The 21,133-nt window shown below is 36.7% G+C and overlaps 1 protein-coding gene across 11 annotated transcripts in view; it reads right to left on the bottom strand.

Moving 5' to 3' along the window:
• Window positions 1-21,133, bottom strand: part of EPB41L2 (erythrocyte membrane protein band 4.1 like 2) — a 276,121-nt gene that overhangs the window by 50,310 nt on the left and 204,678 nt on the right. For all 11 annotated transcript variants that reach the window (XM_036769361.1, XM_036769356.1, XM_036769355.1 and 8 more), the window contains exons 7-11: window positions 18,453-18,671; window positions 14,832-14,919; window positions 10,723-10,875; window positions 10,129-10,226; window positions 2,756-2,928 (exon numbers count right to left, since the gene is read on the bottom strand). In XM_036769361.1, the coding sequence (XP_036625256.1) occupies window positions 2,756-2,928; window positions 10,129-10,226; window positions 10,723-10,875; window positions 14,832-14,919; window positions 18,453-18,671 (731 nt within the window). The remainder of the gene's footprint in view (window positions 1-2,755; window positions 2,929-10,128; window positions 10,227-10,722; window positions 10,876-14,831; window positions 14,920-18,452; window positions 18,672-21,133) is intronic.

The following is a 21,133-nucleotide window of genomic DNA, read 5'->3' as shown; positions in this document are numbered from 1 at the left end:
ATTGGGTAGGCACCACTCCTCAGAGAGGCAGAAAACCCCTTATCATTGGGACAAGAAATCAGAAAAAAAGTCCTTGAGAAATGGTAGCATACCACACCTGGGACAAGAGAACAAGGAAATGTCCTCCCAATTAATGTGGAGAGAAAAGCAGGATGCTCCACAGGGAGGGAATCAGAGATATTTCTAAAATAAAGAAAAACAGAAAGCCAAATGCTGATCAGAGCATGTACTGATAAATGTGGTGGTGGGGAGTACTTGGTATAGGATAGCCCTACAGTTCAAATTTGTTTTGGAGAAGGAAAAGAAAGGTAACTTTACCCCTGAATTGCTCACTACATGTCCAGTCATACATCTGCATGAACAGCCTTCTATTTTATTTTCCACAATAGCTTTTTTGAGAACACACCCCATCTTATGACTTAGAGCATCCAAGGCAAAGAGCAAAAAAGAATGAACCACTGTGTAATGTTTGGTGCTTCTATCTGCAAACTCTTTGTTTTCAGAAACACATCTACTGTGGCCCTCTGTGCTTACTGGCCACACAAGATGGTGGGCTTCCCTACGAGGAACTGAGATGCTTCATGTGTTTCAAGAAGACTGGCCTGATATATTGCCCATCATGACAGTGTAAAAAGACCACTGGATGAGGAGGAGGAATATGTAAAATTCTATTCCAAGCTCCACCACTTACTAGTTATGGGACCTTGGGCATGGTAATTAATTTACTTAGTTTCATTTTTTTTCCTCTATCAAACAGAAATGAGGACCATTATCTGCCCAGATTACCTTACAATTTCACATGGAGATCAATTAAGATATGGCAAGTAGAAGTGCTTTGTAAGAGGTAAATTATTATCACAACATTAGCTGGCTAGTAGCAATGGGAAATAGTTTAAAATGAGACTTGAAGAAAGACAGTATTTCAGGATAAATAGCATTTTAAATCAGAACACTGAGGAATAACAATTTCCCATGTTGTAGGCAATTCTGTGTGGCAAGAGGCAAACCACATTCAATATGAGCTAGTAACTGCTGGTACTTGAATATCTGAGCTGATGGACTAGGGGATGGTTTAACAACTTCTCTAGTGATGAATATAAAAACACGCTGAAAAAATTCCTGAATTTGTAAGTGTAATCATTTATTCTAAACCATCAGTACTGTGTGATCTTAGGCAAATTACTTAAACTATCAGAGTTTCGGTTTATAAGGGAATAATGATGCTTGCATTTGTCTCACTAGGGTGTTGTCGGAAAATCTCTTAGCAAACATTAAAGCATAAGAGAAATGTGAATAATTTAAACAACCAGATTCATATTTTGCAAAGGTTATCAAAAAGGTATTTTCACAAAACAATAAATTTATAGTGATTTAGTTCCTAGTAATCCAATTGGCTTCCAGTGAGAACCAGCAAACAACTATTTTTTTTAAATGAGAATAGCAATTTAAAATCCTCCTTTTATTTCCCTCATGGATTGGAACTATATTTGGAGGTTGCATTTCTTTGGGTAATAAACTATCTGCATTGATCCTATCTTCCTCATGCAGAGGTAGGGAAAAGCAATATTAACCTATTTCTACATGAGAGATACATGGAAAAAAAGAAAAACAAAAATAGAGAAAACAAAGTGAAGGAAAAAAGCAAAGAGAAAGGAGGTAATGGATGAATGAATGAACAAAAAGCATTAAGTGTTTGCTTATGCCAGCATTCAGTGACAGGGATAAAAACATGAAAAACAGAGTTAGCCTTGCCTTCAAGAAGCTAGGTTTCTAACACAGGGAGATATCACACCACAAGCGTGGAGGACAAGAAGAGTATTTCAGTTTGGAAAGTCACCACAGGAATGGTAAGCAGAGCCATCGGAGAACAGAATGATACAGTCTATCCAATAGCCATGGCAGTCTTGATTTGATTATGAATCTTAAAAGAGGAGAGAGAACTAAAACTGCACATTAAAGTATATGTACTTTTTTAAACTAGAAATATAAGGACAATAATTATATTGTTACCTGTATATTTTTGATTCACCAACATTTAATTCAATCTCGCTCCATGTTAACAAAAATATTGAATAATCTATTTATAGTACAATTTCGTTTCGTGATTTTACACGCTGCATATATTGTACATGCTATGAACATGTCAATCTTAAATTACATTATCAGAAAGATGGCATATTTATGGAAGCCTGGAATTAAAATTTTACCACTATTTACGTGTTTATCGAAGTCTCATAGAAGCAAAACTGTTTTGCAGCCAAAATAGCTACAGTAAATTCTAGGTTACTGAGGCTCCTGTCAGCTGGAAATAGTTATTAGCAATCATTTCTACACATTTCTATCACAAAGAGACTTAATGATCATTAACAATAATTTCCCCAAGGAAGAAAAGATCATAAATATTATCGAAATGTAAGAAATACTTAATTATATATGAACATTTGAGCCATTAATGTATTTCATAGTTTTCTAATTCCTTAAAGCTTACCAACCTACATATAATATACCTGATAAAATCCACCATGTGTTTAACATACTTGTCAGAAGAGGTCTTAACCTAGGATCTCTGAACTTAAAAGAAAATTGATAACTGTATTTCAGTATAATTAGTTTCCTCGTTAATCTTATATATCTTATTTTTATGCATTTAAAACATTTTTGGGGAACAGGGCCCAAAGAGTTGACCAGATTGACAAAAGGGTCATGATAGAAAAAAGGAAAGTAATTACTTCTCTATAATAACTTATTTTCTTACCTCCATCCAGACTTCTTGAGACCCGTTTGCTGGAGGTACGCTCAAAATATGGTGCTGGTCTGTCTATGAGGGTGCTTGCCTGTCGGGTCTGTGCTTGAGTACGGCCACTATATCGGAACTTGGACCCCAAAGTGAGGAACTTAGCCTTTGGTGGCTGTTCTGGTGACACAAGCCTATATGAGACAAAATTAGTACAAAAGTAGAATTTGCTGCTATGGTTCAGAAGAAAACTTTGTAATTTTTGAAGGTTTAATTCTCTACTAAGCATCTAACTTTTCAAAAAAAAGTATGGTTACTCAGTTTTGAAAATGGAGGAGTCCCAGGGGTGGGGAACCTGAGCCTTAAGGCTACACGTGGCCCTCTAGGTCCTCAAGTGTGGCCCTTTGACTGAATCCAAACTTCACAGAACAAATCCCCTTAATAAAAGGATTTGTTCTGTAAAACTTGGAAGGCTGCACCCGAGCACCTAGAAGGCCCCATGTGGCCTTGAGGCCACAGGTTCCCCACCCCTGTAAAAGATAATTACTCACAAATAATATCGTGTTCTAAAGTAGGTTTGTAAATAAAAAGAAGAATAACAATTTCCCATGTTGTAGGCATTCTGTGTGGCAAGAGGCAAACACATTCAATATGGGCTAGTAACTTCTGGTACTTGAATGTCTGAGCTGATGGACTACAGGATGGTTTAACAACTTCTCTAGTGATGAATATAAAAACACACTGAAAAAATTCCTGTATTTGTGAGTGTAATCATTTATTCTAAACCATCTTTTTGTAGTTTTGGGTTTAATAACATTCCCAGTTCTCCCATCTTATTCCCCTCATATAAAAATAAAACAATAAGAAAGGAAGCTAAAAAACCTTTATTAAAAGCCTACTTTCTATGTGCTCATTACTTACTTGCTACCTACTACTAAGCTAAGCATTTTACAAATATTATCTCATTTGATCCCAACAACCCTGTGAACTAAGTGTTATCACCAGTATACTGTTGAGGAAACTGAGGGAGACTGCTTTGGTCACTACCCAAGGTCACATAAGATAGTGTCTGAGGCCACATTTCAACTCATCTTCCTGATTCCAGGGCCAGACCATCTCTCTGCTATGCCACCTAGCTGCCTCTAACAAAATGAATAAAAATCAATATTCTTTCCTGTGCTTTTGAACTGTGATAAATATCTAAGGCTGTAGTCAAGGTCACAGTCACAGTAGTCTTATATGCTTATGGCTCTATATGCTACAGGGGCATAATCCTAATGATTGAATCTTTGCTCTTAGCTATAAAATTGTCAAGTAATTTGTTTCTAGTTTTTACTCATGAAGTTTAAAGCTATTTCTACTACAAAAAGACCAGCCAATTCATTGGACCTACTCCACTGAATAATTCTTTCCCACGAAAAACAGAACAGAATGAAAGCAGACCAGCACTGATGACTAACATGTTTGCTTGCCAGAATGATTCCATCACTTAAGCCCTGGGTTCATGAAATGAATGATAAAAGTCAACATTGCAGAATATGAAACATTGTGGCAGACGGATGCAATTTTAAATGGGGGGGGAACCCACAAAACTTTCAGGCTATTAGTAGATGAGAACTGTATAACCTAGCCAATCTATACCAGGAATGCTAGAATGTGAATTCAAATACACATCCTTCATTGTGATAACATAGCATAGCGGGCAGAGTGCAGAACCTAGCCTCAGGAATATGTGGGTTCAAATACTGCCTTTGACACTAGCAGTGTGACCTTGGCGTACGCTTCGCAAACATGAAAGCACTATTAAATACCAGCTACTACAATCTGGTCAAGAACAAGCCAAAAGGATTAACTATGAAATTCAAAACTAGCCTGAAAACAGTTCTTGAATTTCTCAATCAACTAAGGGGTTTTAGCCAACCATTTTATACAACATGAGGCACATGGCGAGTCCTTGTCCTTCATCTGTCAACAATCATTAACACGCTGATAGCAATTTACAGTTATAAAATAATTTGCTTACATTATCTCATTTGATCTTTACAACAATCTGTGGGCAGGTGTTACTTCTTTTTTGCTGATGAGAAAAACTGATGCTCAGAAAAACAAAATGATTACCCTAGACCACTCCACTTCTTAAAAGTAGTCTATACGGTACGATCCTACACGGCTCTACTAGGATTCTAGCTCCATTTCTGCTTTAATTTTAGAAATCTTTCAGTGCCTTTTCATCCATGATGAGAAAGTGCCTCCAGGCAATAAGAGATTGAGCATGCCAACGTGCCAAGCAACCCCTGGCAGCCTCACATGCTCAGTGTTCTCACCCCATGCAATGCCAAAAAGTCTCTAGTATAGCAAAACATCAAAATCAAGCCGGGTCCTAAGACAAACTGAATCACATTTTTGAACATTTGGCCCCAAATCTCCTCACCTATTTTTGAGTGACTGCTGCTGTATTGGTCCTCTAATTTTCTAATAATTATAATGATGATGATAGCTTTTATGTAGCATTTTAAGACATACAAAGCACAGTATGTGTTACCTTGCTTACTTACACTCAAGGAGAAGAAGTGGTACGGATGAATACGTAAAATCGGATTATGCCTGTGACGACAGACCCCATGGCTGGAGACCTGAGGTAACCAAGAAGCTGATGCTATGGGGGTTGGCAGTTTCCTGTTCTGAATGATTCTTATTATGCTACATAAGTTTGGTTGTTTCTTCATATCAGTATGCAAAAATTTACACTAACCAACTTTTAATAGACTTAGGCAACATAAAGCAGTCCATACTTAATCTTCATTCATGAAGCATTTTTTGGGAATAATATTTATACTAAGTTACAGGGTTATTTTAAGGAAAAGTGGTTTATCAACAATATAACTGTAATTTATTAGTGTATTTTATTTTAACAAGAGGAATAATTATGTATAAAAGCACCCCTCAAAGGAAAAACATACACACTCCTGATCCAAAAAGAAATCTCTAAAAATGTTCAATGGGACCAAAAAAGTGAACTAGGAATATTAGTTACATTAAATTTATTGAAATCTTAATATAAAAAATATATATGTAATATGAAAAAATACATATATATTTTAAAGATTGAATTTTTATCTTCCTCTTTTACAGGATGAAGTTAAAAAAGACTGAAGAACTCATGTTTCAAAGGGGAAAAATGGCAGAAAAATAATTTTTTGGATTTTTCTCCCACACTGATAATTAGTTCCTTGCGTGAAGAAGGGGTCCTGTTCTTTCTCTTTTGTATGTTTCTCCTGGAGATTTATGATGAGGTTATTAAGAATAAATGATAACTTATGGTAAGCCTAAATGCTCCAACAACGTCCATACAATGTCAAGAGACGAAGAAGAAGGCCCCTGATAAAAAATTTCTAAAAGAGTACAGATGAGATGAATGGGATGAGAAGGCACAGGTGGGCTTCAATCTGCATCACTGGAAGTACACACATGAATGAGATCACAGATCTATTAAGGTTATCTCTCCTTATCAAATAAAGTAGGGGTCTACATCTAGAGTGTTATACAGTAAGCAACTGATAATCTGCCTGAATATAATGTTCGATGGTTAGCATACTCCCCTGTCATACTTTTCTCTATCTGAGGGATTCTGAACTCCTAGCTGTTGTATAAACTCTCACTGCTCTCATCCTCTCCAATCCTCCTCAACCCTTCCCCTCAAGTCCCACTCTATAACTATCCATCCCTTTTCATTGTGCTCTCTGAAATCACTCCTACATAGTTAATAAACTTGCTTTCACTTTAAATCTTCTCATTTCTCATTCCTTCAAGCTTCTGGCACATGCCAAGACCTGACTGAATCCGGAAGACAGGGCATCCCTGGCCACTCTTTCCAGCTCCTGTTGTATTTTCTCTCCTATACCTTGACTGAATGACCATGTTGGAGGGTTTTGGAATACTCCTTGCAAAGTTCATTCAATCCATATTTATCATTCAATCAAGATGCCAGGAGTTATTATATATGGACCCCCAAGACACTCTCCTTCCTTCCTCAATAAATTGAGTGTCCAGCTCACAGTCTCTCACTACCCTAACTCCTGATCCCATACTAGGGAACCATACATAGAAGAGGGCATACCTTTGATCTTGCCATCACACAGAAATGGGTTAGTCTCATGTTCATGAACTCCAAGTTCTTTTATCTGATCAAAATCTTTTATTATCTCATCTTTCCCTTTGCCTCTCAACCCCTAATCCTGTTTTTCCTCCCACTATGACAACCAACCCCGCCACACTTTAGTTCTTTCCAAGCCACACAGCCCTGTACTTGCTACACTCTTTTCCCTCCCCCATAAAGACCACTTGGTGAATTTAATTCTACTCTATACTCTACATTTGGATCCCTCAGTTCCTTAATCCTACTGAATGCCTTTCCAAGCCCCAAGCTTGGTATACTCCTACCATCTACTCCCACTTCCATGTTCCTGGATACAGCTGGAAAAAATCATAAAACCATGATGACTGGGTCCACTAAAAATTTAGGTTAAATAATCTAAATGGGGGCCTGACTGTGGCAAGACATACACACCCCATCTAATCACTACTCCACTTACCACAACAGCTTTTTCAAACTTTCTCAGTCTCTCTCTCACACTCCAATGGCTCCCACTCTCCTCATCCTCTAAGCTACAAACCTTGCCTTATATTTCACTGAAAAAAATTAGGGTCACTCTTCAAGACTTCCCTCTTTTCTCCTCTTCCTGATCTTATATCACTCAGATGCCATCTGCCACTGTTGTCTCCTTCACCCAAGTCACAAAATACGTACTTGATTATTACTTGTTAAGTAGCTTTCAAATTAACCACAAGGGAAATTCTAAGACATTTATAAATATTATATTAGTTTTTCTTTTTAGGTGTTTCCAACATAGTCTAGGTCTAGAACTGTATCCTCTTTCCATCTATTTCTGTTTTTTTCTCTCTCTCTCTCCCCTTTTCTCTTTTGTTAAGACAGAAGCAGGTGATTCTGAGTCATAATTCCTCCATTTAATATTGGAATCCTACCATAATTAAGTATAATCATACAATAGTTTAAATAGGAAAAATGGTCATACAAAAAAAAAACACAAAGAAATCCTTTCAATTATGGAGGGAGGCAGTAGAATACAACCTACACAGGTCAGGATGCACGATCAGGTAAAAACTTGAATCTAAAGACCCATGCGAAAATAAAGAGAATCCTATACAACCTACAATGTCACTTCTATGCAAGTTCTTTACATTGGTCAGGAAAATTGGTTTTCTTTTCAAAGCATATTACAATGATTCTGTCTTGGTGCATTTTATTAAAGGCATTTTGTAAACATGACAGATCCATTCTCAGGCCTAAAATTCTAGAGAAAACTTTTAGGTTTTGCATGAAGTTGTGAGTCATCATCTTGCACAAAGAAAACACAAAAGAGGTAACTCCTGGACAACTGAATTTAAAGTCTTTCAAACTGAGATAAAAAGCTCTCTGAAGCTTCCTGTTTCAATGGATATTGCATTCTCTTGTACAAACTTCCAGAATGTGACTCATACATGTGACTAGAAATTTTCTAATGACATAGCAAGGTCCCAGGGAATTCTGTCTCAACTATACCTAGTGTTTTCTTGTATCCAGAGACCTTTGAATCAATAGGTAGGCTGATCGATACAAGAACAAACCAGTCGGAATAGAACATAGAAAGAGACTAGCTGCTTCTATAATAAAAAAGTGCTGAGCAAATTGAATATAAACCTATCTGAAGTATTTCCTAGAAAATATAGAGAGAGCAGGAATCAAAAATATTTATCCTTTTTGGATCACAAAACATTTGTTTTCTTCAGATAAGAAATCTTTAACTCCTAGGCCCTCTTTGTTATACATTGCGATAAAAAATATCTATCAGCCAGAAAATTACTCCAAGATATTATAATCAAAATAAAATTACTGAAATTCATATGGACTAAAACAATTCCTTGAGCAAGAAGAGCAAAGGAATAAGACTTAAAAAAGAAATCTACTTGTACATATTTCATTTCTTAAAGTACATATTTAAATTGGCATAAGACTTAGCAACTAAAGATTCTTATGAAAAAGAAATAAAAGGGCTTTCAAAAATCCTATTGATTAATAAAGTCACTGTCACATATATTGGCATCAGTGCCACCATTTAAAAACTGTTATGTAAGAAACTGGCTAATTACTACAGGGCAATTTAGTATCAACATGCAAAATTCCTTGTTTCTTCAATTTCATATACTCCAATAAAATATGACTTGAAAATTTTCAGAAAGCATCCCTCTAGTAAATAATATCCATGTGCGCATAAAGTAGCATTGTATTCTGTCTGATGATATCAAAGGAAAAACCTACTTGCTTTCTAACTGCCTTTGAGTGAAAAGTGCTATTATTTTTAAAAGAAATCCATGGCTTTAAAAAAAGTGCCCCCTTTAAATAGATTTTTTAAAAAAAATACAAAAATTAAAATTTCTGTTATAGGAAATCCAGTCAAATTTACCAAAAAAAATGTTTAAATGAAAGATTTTTTTTACAACGTTTGGGATCCTAAATTGATATTTACAAATAAATTCTCAAAATAGGTTTCACAGGGGCACTGGGTGGAGAAAGGGGACATGTAAGAAGTCTATCACTTCTACTTCTTCACTGTAGTTGTCATGACAAAAATATCTAAGACTTTATATCACCTATGGAGGCAAACAAACTTGCCTCAGAAATAACTCCAAAAGAATTCGATAGATTTTTGACCAGAAATCCTGAGTCTTGAATAAAGTGGTATTGGATGGTAGTAGCACATGCCATCATTATCAAACAAATTCATTACTTAGTAGTCAGTTGGGTTTTTTTGTTTGTTTTTTTTTCCCCTGGCTGGCAAGAGGAATACTCTTTTGGGTCTCAGGATATTCCTTCAACAAAAGAGAGTAAAGCCAATGATTCAAAAATACTAAGAGCTTTAAAAAAAAACTTACTGACTTCTTAAGTCAATTAAAATACTGTGAATTTTTATTATTGTTGTTCAGTTGTTTCAGTAGTATCTGACTCTTTGTGACCCACTTTGGGTTTTGTTGGCCAGGATACTGGACTGGTTTGTTGTTTCCTTCTCCGGCTCATTTTACAAATGAGGAAACTGAAGCAGAAAAGGTTAAGTGACTTGCTCAGGGTTACACAGCTAGTGTCTGAGGCTGGATCTGAACTCAGGAAAATGAGTCTTCCTGACTCCAGGCCCCGCAATTTATGCACTATAATACCTACTTTATATTCAACTGAACATGAAGGGAGAAGTTTGGATACACACACAGTTCAGAAAGATTAAGCTAACCCGTATATTCTTTCCTGACAGAGTAATTCCACCAATTGTATCTCCTAAAATTACCTGTAGAAAGTATGATGCTCCACACACACTTTCCATAACCTTTTAGCAGCCCGGTGGTTTGGCAGTTTGAACCCAATGGTGCTCTCAAACTGTTCCAGCTGGAATGAATCCACAAAACAAATTAGCACATTTAAAAGTTCATCACTGACCAGTACCAGGGCTTCTAGGTTTCTATCAGTAGCAATTCTCCTTTACTGAGAAAGAGAAAAGGCTGGTTCCCACATACTTAAAATAACCAGATGGATGTCTTGTGCACTGTAAGAATAACAATAGAATTTTCTATCTTCATAGACATATAAACCTACTCAAATAAGCTTGTTATATTTCAGCGTCCCCTGGAAGTTATCAATCCTTTCATATATCTTTTATATTGCTTTCCTATGGATTTCTTTTTTAATTATACAAATGCACTTAGAGAAAGGATTAACTTTGGAAAAAACTATTTTAGGGAAATGACCAACTGTTCATTAGACTTAAATTATTATAAGTTGATTTAAATATAAAGAACTTGTTTACTGTAAAAGCAATTAAAAGTGAGAAATAAGGAATTAACTGATTAAATACATTAACGAAAACTGACTCCACACTGCTCACCTCTGCCGGCCTGACTTTAATGTAGAAATTACTGCGCTTGTAGGAGATTTTCAGGATTTTAGGCCAGGCAAATCGATTAATTCTGAGTCTGTCCTTATAAATAAGCAGTCCATTAGCACATACACCCAGCTTGATGTCCACGCCTTCTGAATCCTACCAAACACAAAGTATTAAATGCTGGTTAATAACACCAAAAGTTGTAATAACAGTAATAATAACAGCTAGTATTTATATTGTGCTTTCAGGTTTGCAAAGGGCTTTACATATGTTATCTCATTTAGATACATGGTCATTTGGTTAACTAGTCCTTTAAAGCTAAAAACAGAAATGGTAATTTTTATAGATTTTACCTTTAAATAATAGCAAGAGCAGACAAACAGATTGAGACCACAGAGAACACGGCATATCCTAGAATCTATCCATTTTCAAGGATCATATTTTATTTTTCAAAGAATTGCTGCAATGTAATCTCAGGTCTTACTACTCTTTAAGAGGCATGGGGTGAGTGAATTATTGAACTCCTTTGTAAGGGTTAAGAGGGCAAGAATGGATGGAAGAGGGATAGAAGGGAGAATGGAGCTAGATTTTCCACAGAGAAGGGGTAAGAAGCCAAAATGTGTGCTTTGTTGGAATATATATACCAGTCTCCTATGGCAAGGTGACAAAAAGGATGCTTGGCAGCACTGACTCTGAATTCAGTCATTTTGGTAGAGGGTTTTCAGTGTCTTTTTTTTAAACCATCAATGAATCATTCTGGCTGACAGGTATGGGATGATCTCAGTATTACATTCTGCAAAAACAATCATTCATTCCAAACTTCCCTTCAAGGCAAGCTGAGAGCTGCAATTTCCCCTAGTGTAATGGAATCCCCAAATCCTTCCAAGCAGGTCACCAGTAATACAGTGCTGACATCCACTTGTCATTACAACGTTCCTTTGGCTGGTACATTTTAAAGGATTGATAACTATTTTTGAGTTCGCTAATACTGGCTTCCCTCTAAGGCTTTTGTTTGAAAAAGGAAGGCAATCTGAAATAACTATCAGTCCAAAAGATTTAAAGGTACCAAAAAAGTTGAGACAAAATGAGATACAAGATGTATAATCCTGTAAATACATCATTCATTAATACTTCATAAAGCAAGAGACTTAGATTTCATTAAAAACACATAAACTAAACTAAATTACCCAGAGCCATCACATATTAAAAATCAATTAGTGACAAGATACATGTGCTGTTCCTTACAACATAAACGCAAAATGAACTGAATACCAAAGCTATCACTAGTCTCAATCTTAATCCAATACATTAAAACTCATATTTGAATCTGGCATTGAAAAAAATGTAGTGGGAGGGCATTTCATGACTACTGATTGCCAAATGTTTTCTCTTTAATTATACTTTTATAATTCATGTATACTTAAAAATGCACTAAACCATCCATCTGAACAGTGGTTTTTTTTTGGGGGGGGGGGAGGGAATCTAACCCATATGGTGGGTTTTTCACTCTCCTGGAAGAGAATCATCAAGAAGTCCCAGAAATACTAGGAGCAGAGATAAAAGAGAAGAAGCCCTGTACAACACCACTTGGTCCCAGATTAGGCTGCCCAAAATTACTTGTTAGGACCAGAGAAGCAAGAGGTTATCTATGCAAATATTAAGTTCTTACTCATCTTTTAAAGCCCAAATTAAAGGTCTGCTTCTATGAAGCCTTCCCTGAGCTTCCTACAGAGTCCTACTGACACACCCCACCACCCAACCTTTCATCTCAGGGAGCTCTCTGTTCTTCAACTCTCTAAAGTACTTTTAATTTAATTTTGCATATGCTCGATAGCAAGTTCCATACCAGTGGAAACTGTATTTTGTCCAAACTTTGCATTTTTTCCCAATGTCTAGTGTAGTGTTCTGCACATAAAAGGTGTTTAATGCTTGTTGAATGAAGAGATAAATTGTGGTCTCATCATAAATGAGAAAGCAATTCTTATGTGAAGGATTGTACTAAACCATTTCCATATGAGCTCAGCATCCTGAAGATGTGCAATACGATGATATTTGACATTCCTAATGGCAATTTGATTTCAGCTAAACCTTCTTTATTTCTACTGACCTCTTGTGGTTCTATGAATGTTACTATTCTAAGTTAATAAGTGACTTTGATAGGCAGGAACTGTTAGTATAAAAGGGAGTAGAGAAATAATGACATTAAAGTATAGAGAAGCCCCAGACCCTCCAAAGGATGCCCGGTGAGTCAATTCAAGGACACCATTTTAAAGCACCCTATATACGTTCTTTCCAGTTTCTACAACATGAGCTCTTATACTTGTGTGGTTGTTTTCTTCACATACCGCATTGAGTTGATGAGGTAATGAAGAGATAAGTTTGAGCCCCACTTTCCAGAACAAAAATTTACATGGTATTTGGGAGAGGTTTCCATCTTCCATGTTTCCCCTTACTCAAATGCCTTCTTGCTCATACCTAGGGACACATCACTCATTTTCAAAAATGCAAAATTAAAAAGAACTCTAGTAAAGAAAAGAGGATTTTTCATAGGAGGGTGAATTTAAAATTGGAAAGTACCTTAGATGTCTCCCTAATTTTACAACTGAAGGAACTGAGGCTCAGAGAGGTCACAGAGCTACTAAAAATGAGACAGAAAAGAATGAAACCCAGGTCCTCTGATTCTAAATTTATTACACTTTCTACACCACCAGATGCTAACTCACAATATCCGGAAGCTCTTTGGAGAAGGCTTACATCCATGACACTGATGATTATCTTCTGACCTCTTATCTAATTTGTAGAGCAAAGGTACAGGGTTGGGGAAAAGGCAAAGGCATACAGAAACTGGCAGGGATAACGTAAGAACTGGAGTCATAGGAACTTACCAAAAAGAGACCCAGAACAAAAGAATTTGGAGGCCAGTGGTTTCAGAAGAAATAGTGGGGACTTGTAGAAAGGGAAGAGATGTAGAAAAGAAGCATGATTTATAGTGGGAAAAGAAAGAGGAAAGTGATCTGGTCCCTTTCAATGCTATGGCCACTCACATATACAATTCAATATCCTGGGTTCACATATTGGTTTTTTTTCATTTTTTAAAAAAATATCTAAATCAATTAAAGTGATTAGCACAGAGCCTAGCATGTGTTAGGCACTAGAGAAACGCTTATTCCCTCCCCTGCACCCAAATTCTTTATGGCTGCTTAGTTTATTTCAAAGCTCCAGTACTTTGCCCTTCAAATAAGAGCCTGAGGAGTGGGGTGCTAGGTTACACATTAGTGCACACAGTTTTCAAAATAGATTTCTATGGCAAAGATGATAGATAACAGAAATGGATGGTGTTGTATAAGAACAGGTACAATAGGATACGGTCGGCAGAATTATGAAATAGTATAACCATTAGGGAAAACAATTTGTTATTTATGTAAGAAAAGTCTTTATGCTCTATAACCCAGATATCTGACTACTGGGTATGTGTCACAAGGGGAAAGGTGGGAGAGGCAGGGAAGGGAGGAAGAAGAGAAAAAGGAAGGGAGGAAGGAAGGAAAGGAGGGAGGAAAGAAGGGAGGAAGGGAAGGAAGGAAAGGAAAGAAAGGAAGGAGGGAGAATAGTTCGGCCACATTTTTTGTGCTTATCAAAAGAATGGGAAAAAACAGATACTTAATGATTAGGGTGCAACTAAAAAACGTGGTTTGAGAATGTGATAGCATATCATTATCCCATTTAGAGATGATGAATATAAGAAATTCAGAGAAAACGTGGGAAAACTTGCATGAAATGATACAAGGTCAAGTAAACGGAAACAAGAGTCTAATGCACACAGTAAATATAATAAGGTCAATAAAAATAACCGTAAAAGGCAGACACACTGATTAATTGCAATGATCAATTGTGGAGTCACAGAAAAGAAGATTAAACCACATGGCAGATAGTGGGACTAAGGGTACAAAATTTAGCACATGATCTCAGACAAGGTCACTGTATTGGTTGGTTTTTTTAACTGTTCTTCTTTGTTATAAGAAACGGTTCAATAAGGAGCAGGAGGTTAAATCCAGAATTGCCTTTTTAAGAACATCACATTCATAATGAAACTTTTAAAAATAGGTTTACAATACCTTGGCATGATGTAGATCTACACCATACATGGAAAGTCTCTTTGCATTTTCTAAGAACTGAGAATCAGCTTGTGCTGGAGATAAGCCCCTAAGAGTCACAAGGAAAAATATTATTTTATTAATGGAAAAAATGTGAATAAAATCCATGACCAAAAAAACACTTTTCAATTTTAGAGAAATGTATACAAATCATGTTTTCCCTACACTTTAACCTTTTTTCCTTATTAGGACATCCTAAACAAAGTTTTGATTTTTTTGCTTGTTTTGTTTAAAAAAAAAGGCCATATTCACAATTGCCTGAAGAAGCTGTGTTTTACTATCGCCTTATGGAAAACAAAACCTCATTAAGTCATCCAAGTCCAACTTAACTGACTGCTTTTATTTTAATCTGTCCTAGGTGAGCAAATTCTAAGTCCTTAATTTTGTTCTCAATTACATTATTTGATGACATAATTACTCATAGATATCCCAAAGTAAGATCACAGTAATTTTTTAAAACTATAAAAAAAGAGATAAATAAATGAATGTGGATTGTTCAAGATGTGTTTTCAGTAGCCAAATGCCCTTTTGAAGCTATTCTGAAGTTCGAATGTAATATATCTGAAAATTTAGAAAACATGGAGTCACTATATAAATGAGGTTATTATTATCATGGGCATATCATAAGTGAAACTCAAGATCCTATATTACTTAAATAAATGCCAGTGTCAATTACCACAGATTATTCTCTTTGCTGCTGAAGTGTTGTTTAAAAAAAAAACACAAAAACAAAAACAAAACCCTCCAAACTTCTTAAACTCTTCTACTTCTAGGGGTACAAAATCTTCAATTCACAGCACTCCTTGGTATTTAGGGGGATCTATAATTATACAATGACATGTGCACTACCTCAGTCAAGGAAGACAACACATTCTCCTCTAGTGGAATTCTTATTAATGTCCTCTTTTCACAGATCCTCCAGAGAGATCAACCAACTGTTAGAAGCCTTCTTATGGGTCTCTTTACATTTTATGGTATCAGTGCAGCAGTCAGGCTTGTCTATCTGTTGTCTCTCATTCAAAGACCAGCCTACCTCCTTTTCTAGTGACAGGCCTTCTCCATTCCATTCCATATGTTTATTTTTTTTTCTGTTGTTTTTTTTTTGTTTTGTTTTTGTTTTGTTTTTTGCAGGGGGGAAGGACAGGCAATTGGGGTTAAGTGACTTGACCAAGGTCACACAGCTAGTAAGTGTGTCAAGTGTCTGAGGCTGGATTTGAACTCAGGTCCTCCTGACTCCAGGGCCAGTGCTCTACTCATTGCGCCACCTAGCTGCCCCCCATTCTATATATTTATGATAATTAACGTTGGAAATATAGAGCAGCCTTGTGCCCAACATACACCTCCCTGCGGACTCCTCTGTCTCCTACAATTTTGATTCTTCTGAAATTGTGCTATTCTAAGATTCAGAACATACTGCATCACTGGGGAAACATCTGCTTTAAAAAGAGAGGTTTTCATATCAGGTAGCCACTAGGGATTATTAAGCACACTGCCAATTCCCAACTGCAATCCAACTATGTTTCCTCTTCCTACTCATCTATAGTGCCTGTTTCAGATATGTAAAATGATATTAGTGATATACTAATTCAATAGACAGGACATCTAGCTACATGTCACAGGACAACAGACCTTTTAAACCTATTTACTGTGTAATGTATGTATTACTAGGACAAGTTCTTTCAAGTAGTCATGGATCTCATGGGGAAAGCACTTCTGGGGTTGATGGTATGGCATCATCTGCAAAAAAAGCATCATTTGGAGAACTCTACCATCTTCTACGATGACTACTTCTTCCTTTTGGACTCATTCTCCATGGCTGTGGAAAATACTCTGTTAGAATTTATCTCCCATTGTCAGTCCTACCTTGATGTTAATACTTAGGCACTTGTTAAACAGAGGTGGCATTTATAAAGGATCCTTGTAAGATCTTAACAAATGCATGAGAGATTTCTTGCTGCAGCCTCTAAGGAAAATCCATGAACTTATTTTTAAGATATTTTGGTACCTGGATTTCAATTTAATTGGTTTCCTTTGTAGTCCTATGCATTTTATTTTGTACATTTAAAAGGGTTCAAAGGCTTTACTAGCCTGCCAGAGGAGAAGGAGGTTGAGGGAGAGGCCTGTGACAGAAAAAAGATGAAGTTCTGCTTACTTTTACATTTTACTCTGATTAAAACATGCTTTTTTTTTTGAAATTCAGAATAAAGCACATGGTGATCTTGTAATATCTACATCTTTCAGTCAAATATGTAACTGTGAAGATATGATCTTCTGCATAAAACTGAAATACCCTGCCTTTTTCCATTCTCACTTTAATTAAGAATCCTTACACGTGTAGATCACTATCAGATTTTATAAAGATGAGAAAGTAGACACATGCGTCAGAAGTTATTGATGTTTCCTCAATTGTCTTTTTTGGTTGATAGGGTAATTTCTCTTCCAATTTATTCTTTGCCATAGATGGTGATGGAGAAGGTACGTTTCCCATTATGCTGTTCTTGGTTATGCGCATTGTGAGCATTGAAAGACAAAATAGAAGTGTGTTCAACATTTGGACATATGGCAAAACTCTCCAGGAACTCTCCAGCATGACTCTCCAAGAAGAGGCAATAAAGCATCTTTCCCTTCAACTACAACTTCCTTTTGTCTTCTGGTTTCATTGATCACAGAAACAGCAATATGATGTGATTCATTTCTTCTAAAAGAATACCAATTTGCTAGTCATTAGTCAAAGATCTCACATGTACAATGTCTATAGTAAATGTTTATAGCTTTCCTAAAAGCTGTGTGATTCTTACCTAGCACACCTTGAACCCTATTTTCTACTATTCCACCACCACCAGAAAGCTGCACAGTACTAAGGGCTACCACTTGCCTTTGTCATTCCCAAAGAATTCATCACCTAATGGCTGACCTACTGGAGATGAATCTCTTTATCTCATGAAATTGGTCCTTGAACTAAATCTATACTACTCAATACTACTCAAAGCCTTTCAAAGCATGAGACAAACTTTAGTTTCTGCCTGAGGTTACAATTTGCTAACACAGTCTTCAAGAACCGAGGGTCAAGAACCCAAGGCACCAAGAGAGAATTTTCCTCAGGAATCTTTATTTCTGGTCCTCCTTGGCCAAGACAAAAGGCCATCAAATATATATGTATGCATGTGTGTGTGTATGTGTGTATGTATATATGTGTGTATATACGTATACACACCCACATATATGAGCCGTTTATGTTTCGTATACCACATCTATTGAACATTTGTAATCTATCAAAGTCTATTTAACAAATTTAAAATTAAATACTTGAAACAATATTGTTACTAAGGTTAAGTAGAGGATGTATGTAAATGAATACAAAAGTAAAATACATGAAGGATGCAGTTAGCTTTTTCAAAAAAATTCATTATGATTTTTTCTCCATTTATAAGGAGTTGGTCAGATAGTCTTAAGACATTCGTAGGTAAAATGTAAACATTCTGCCAAAATATCCCATTTGTCAGTATTTAGATATTAAGCTAATTGTATGTAAGTAGAATTAACCCTAACCACGTTCCCTCTCCAGCACAAAAGTGAACAGACCTGTGAGTTTTGTGCAGCTCTATTACTTTCTCTTCCATCTCCTTAGTTTGATTGGGTGCAAACTGAAATTCACTGATGTAATCACTGCTGTGTTCCTCTGGGTCATAGTCACCAAGCTCAGCTTGCAGTGTATATGAACCAAGGAGAGCATGAGTCACAAAAGAACAGGGGAGGCGGCCAGAAGCAATATCCTGTCGAAGTTGAAGGCACAGGAAATATCTATGGCGGGAAAAAAAAGAAAATCACTTATTTTCATAGTACTTACAGAATTCTAATAATATTCTTCAAACATGACTACATTAAGAACAAATGTTCACACCAGAAATAATAATAATAGGCACTGGGAATAAAAAGCCCCCAAACAAACCTCTACCCGCTAGGAGCTTCCCAGGGAGGATAAAATATGTGCATTGATAAGTAAGTACAACTTCTACAGAAAGCAAAGTCAAGTAAGAGAGAGCATCAAGAGCATTATCTCCCTCAATCCCAAAAGGGAACAACAGGAAAAACCTTTGTACCAGAGGTGATGCTTGCACTGTGCTTTGAAAGGAAGCTAGAAGTCCTATGGTACACTTGGAAAGAGTGAGAAGGAAAGTATTCCAAACATGAGGATAGGCTCTGCATAGGCACCAAGGCAAGAAATCGGTTTTCAAGCACCCTTTTACTGAATCCGGGGGCTGCACTTGAGGACCTAGAGGGCCAAATGTAGCCTAGAAGCAGTAGGCTCCCCAGCCATGTACCCCAGTCTGTACCATTGCCTGTTTGATAAAATACAAACTCCTCTTTCTGACATTTAAAGCCTTCTACAACATAGCTGCCACCTACCTTCCCAATCTTATTTCATTTTATTCCCTTTCATGTATGCTCTGCTGCAGTCACACTGACTAGCTAGCGATTTTCTGATAGACAGAGAAGGTGTGCTCTACACTGCAAAAATCACACACAGATGCATGAAGCACAGGAACCAATAATTTAACAAAGGACAGACAAGCAAGTGGCTCCTTTCAGGACTGCACAGACATTGCCCATAAACCAGGCCTTCAGTGTACTGTTCCGAAGTAAAACTCTTTTAATTGCTGACAGAGTTGCTTTTCAACAAGCCCATTTACATGAAGACCCAAAGCACTTACTGATACTATAAAATAACTATAACCAAGAGATTTTAATCCCCCAACAATTTACAGCAGGGAGTGTGTATGTATACAGGGCGGGTGTTGGTTTACAGAGCCCTAATTAAGGTCCATTATTTAAAAGCACTCTTGCTTAGAAGCTCTGTATTCTATGCATGTCAGCGTGTCGGATTCAATGCTCCAACAGCTTACTATGCAGTTAAAAAGGCCATTATTTACTAGCTGAAGCAAATCCAGATCAGAGCTGGATTAGTAATGGTGCATCTCCCCTGCTTCAGCTACAAGCCAGGAAAGTCAAGATGCATAGCCTTTTACACACTCCTGGAGAGGCATCTGCATCATCGGTAATTCATACTAACATCACAGCCCCCTTGGGTACTTATACATGGTCAATGTCTGACAGGAAAAGGAGGCAAGAATAGGCCTCAGCAAATTGTGTCAAATGAATATATAGCAAATTTACAAAGCTATCTTCTTCCTAAGACCTATAAGCAAAGAAAAATGAGAAAACAATTGTTTTATGAGACAAGCTCTCCATGTGCAAAGCCTCAAAGAAAGCTGACTTAAACATACAGACACACCCACACCATTCACAATTAGAATGATGAACCTCACATAAGTCAACGCCAAGAAAATATTGTAATCATCTTCTTGTCTAGCAGAGAAATGATATAGAGATACAGATATACAGCCCTTCTCTGACTCAGTTTCCTCATCTGTAAAGTGGTGATATAAAATAAATAGCACTTACTTCCCAGGGTTATTGTAAGGATAAAATGAGATAATAGATAATATTTTTAAAGTACTTTGCAAACCTTAATGCTTATATGAATGCTGGCTACCATTTTTGCTATTTATTATTATTATTATTATTATTAGGGAGACAGCATAGCATAATCAATCAATAAATATTTATTAAGTGCCTATTATGTACCAGACACTAGCAATACAAAAAGAGGCAGAAGATAGACTGTGAAGTTGAAACTAACAGGGAAGACAATATATAAACAGATACATACAAAGCAAATTATATGCCGGATAAATAGGAAATAATTAAAAGAGGGAAGGCACTAGAATCAAAAAGGATTCGAAGAGGTTTCCAGGAAAAAATGGGATTTTAGCTAAGACTTAAAGGCAAGGCAGAGCAGAGCATGCCTTCTAAGCCTGGGGGACAGCCAGAGAAAATCCCTGGAGCTGAGAGATGAAGTGTCTTGTTTGTGGAACAGACAGGAGGCCAGCATTCCTAGATCAAAGAGTATGTGTCAGGGAATAAAGCATAAGAAGACTGGAAAGGTAGAAGGGGACTAGGTATTGAAGGCCTTTGAGTACCAGAGGACTTTGTATTTGATCCTGGAGGTAATAAGAAGCCAACAGAGTTTATTAAGTAGAGACCATGCTTGCACTTGCATTTTAGGAAAATCACTTTAGTAGCTGAATGGAGAATGAACTGGAGTGGGGACAGATTTGAGGCAGGCAGACCAACCTGCAGGCTATTCAAGAGTCCAGGGATGATATGATGAGGGCCTGTAGCAGAAAGGTGGCAGTGCCAGA

The sequence above is a fragment of the Trichosurus vulpecula genome, chromosome 7 (assembly GCF_011100635.1).
Source record: "Trichosurus vulpecula isolate mTriVul1 chromosome 7, mTriVul1.pri, whole genome shotgun sequence".
Lineage (NCBI taxonomy): Eukaryota > Metazoa > Chordata > Mammalia > Diprotodontia > Phalangeridae > Trichosurus > Trichosurus vulpecula.
This window is presented reverse-complemented; position numbering and strand designations above follow the sequence as displayed.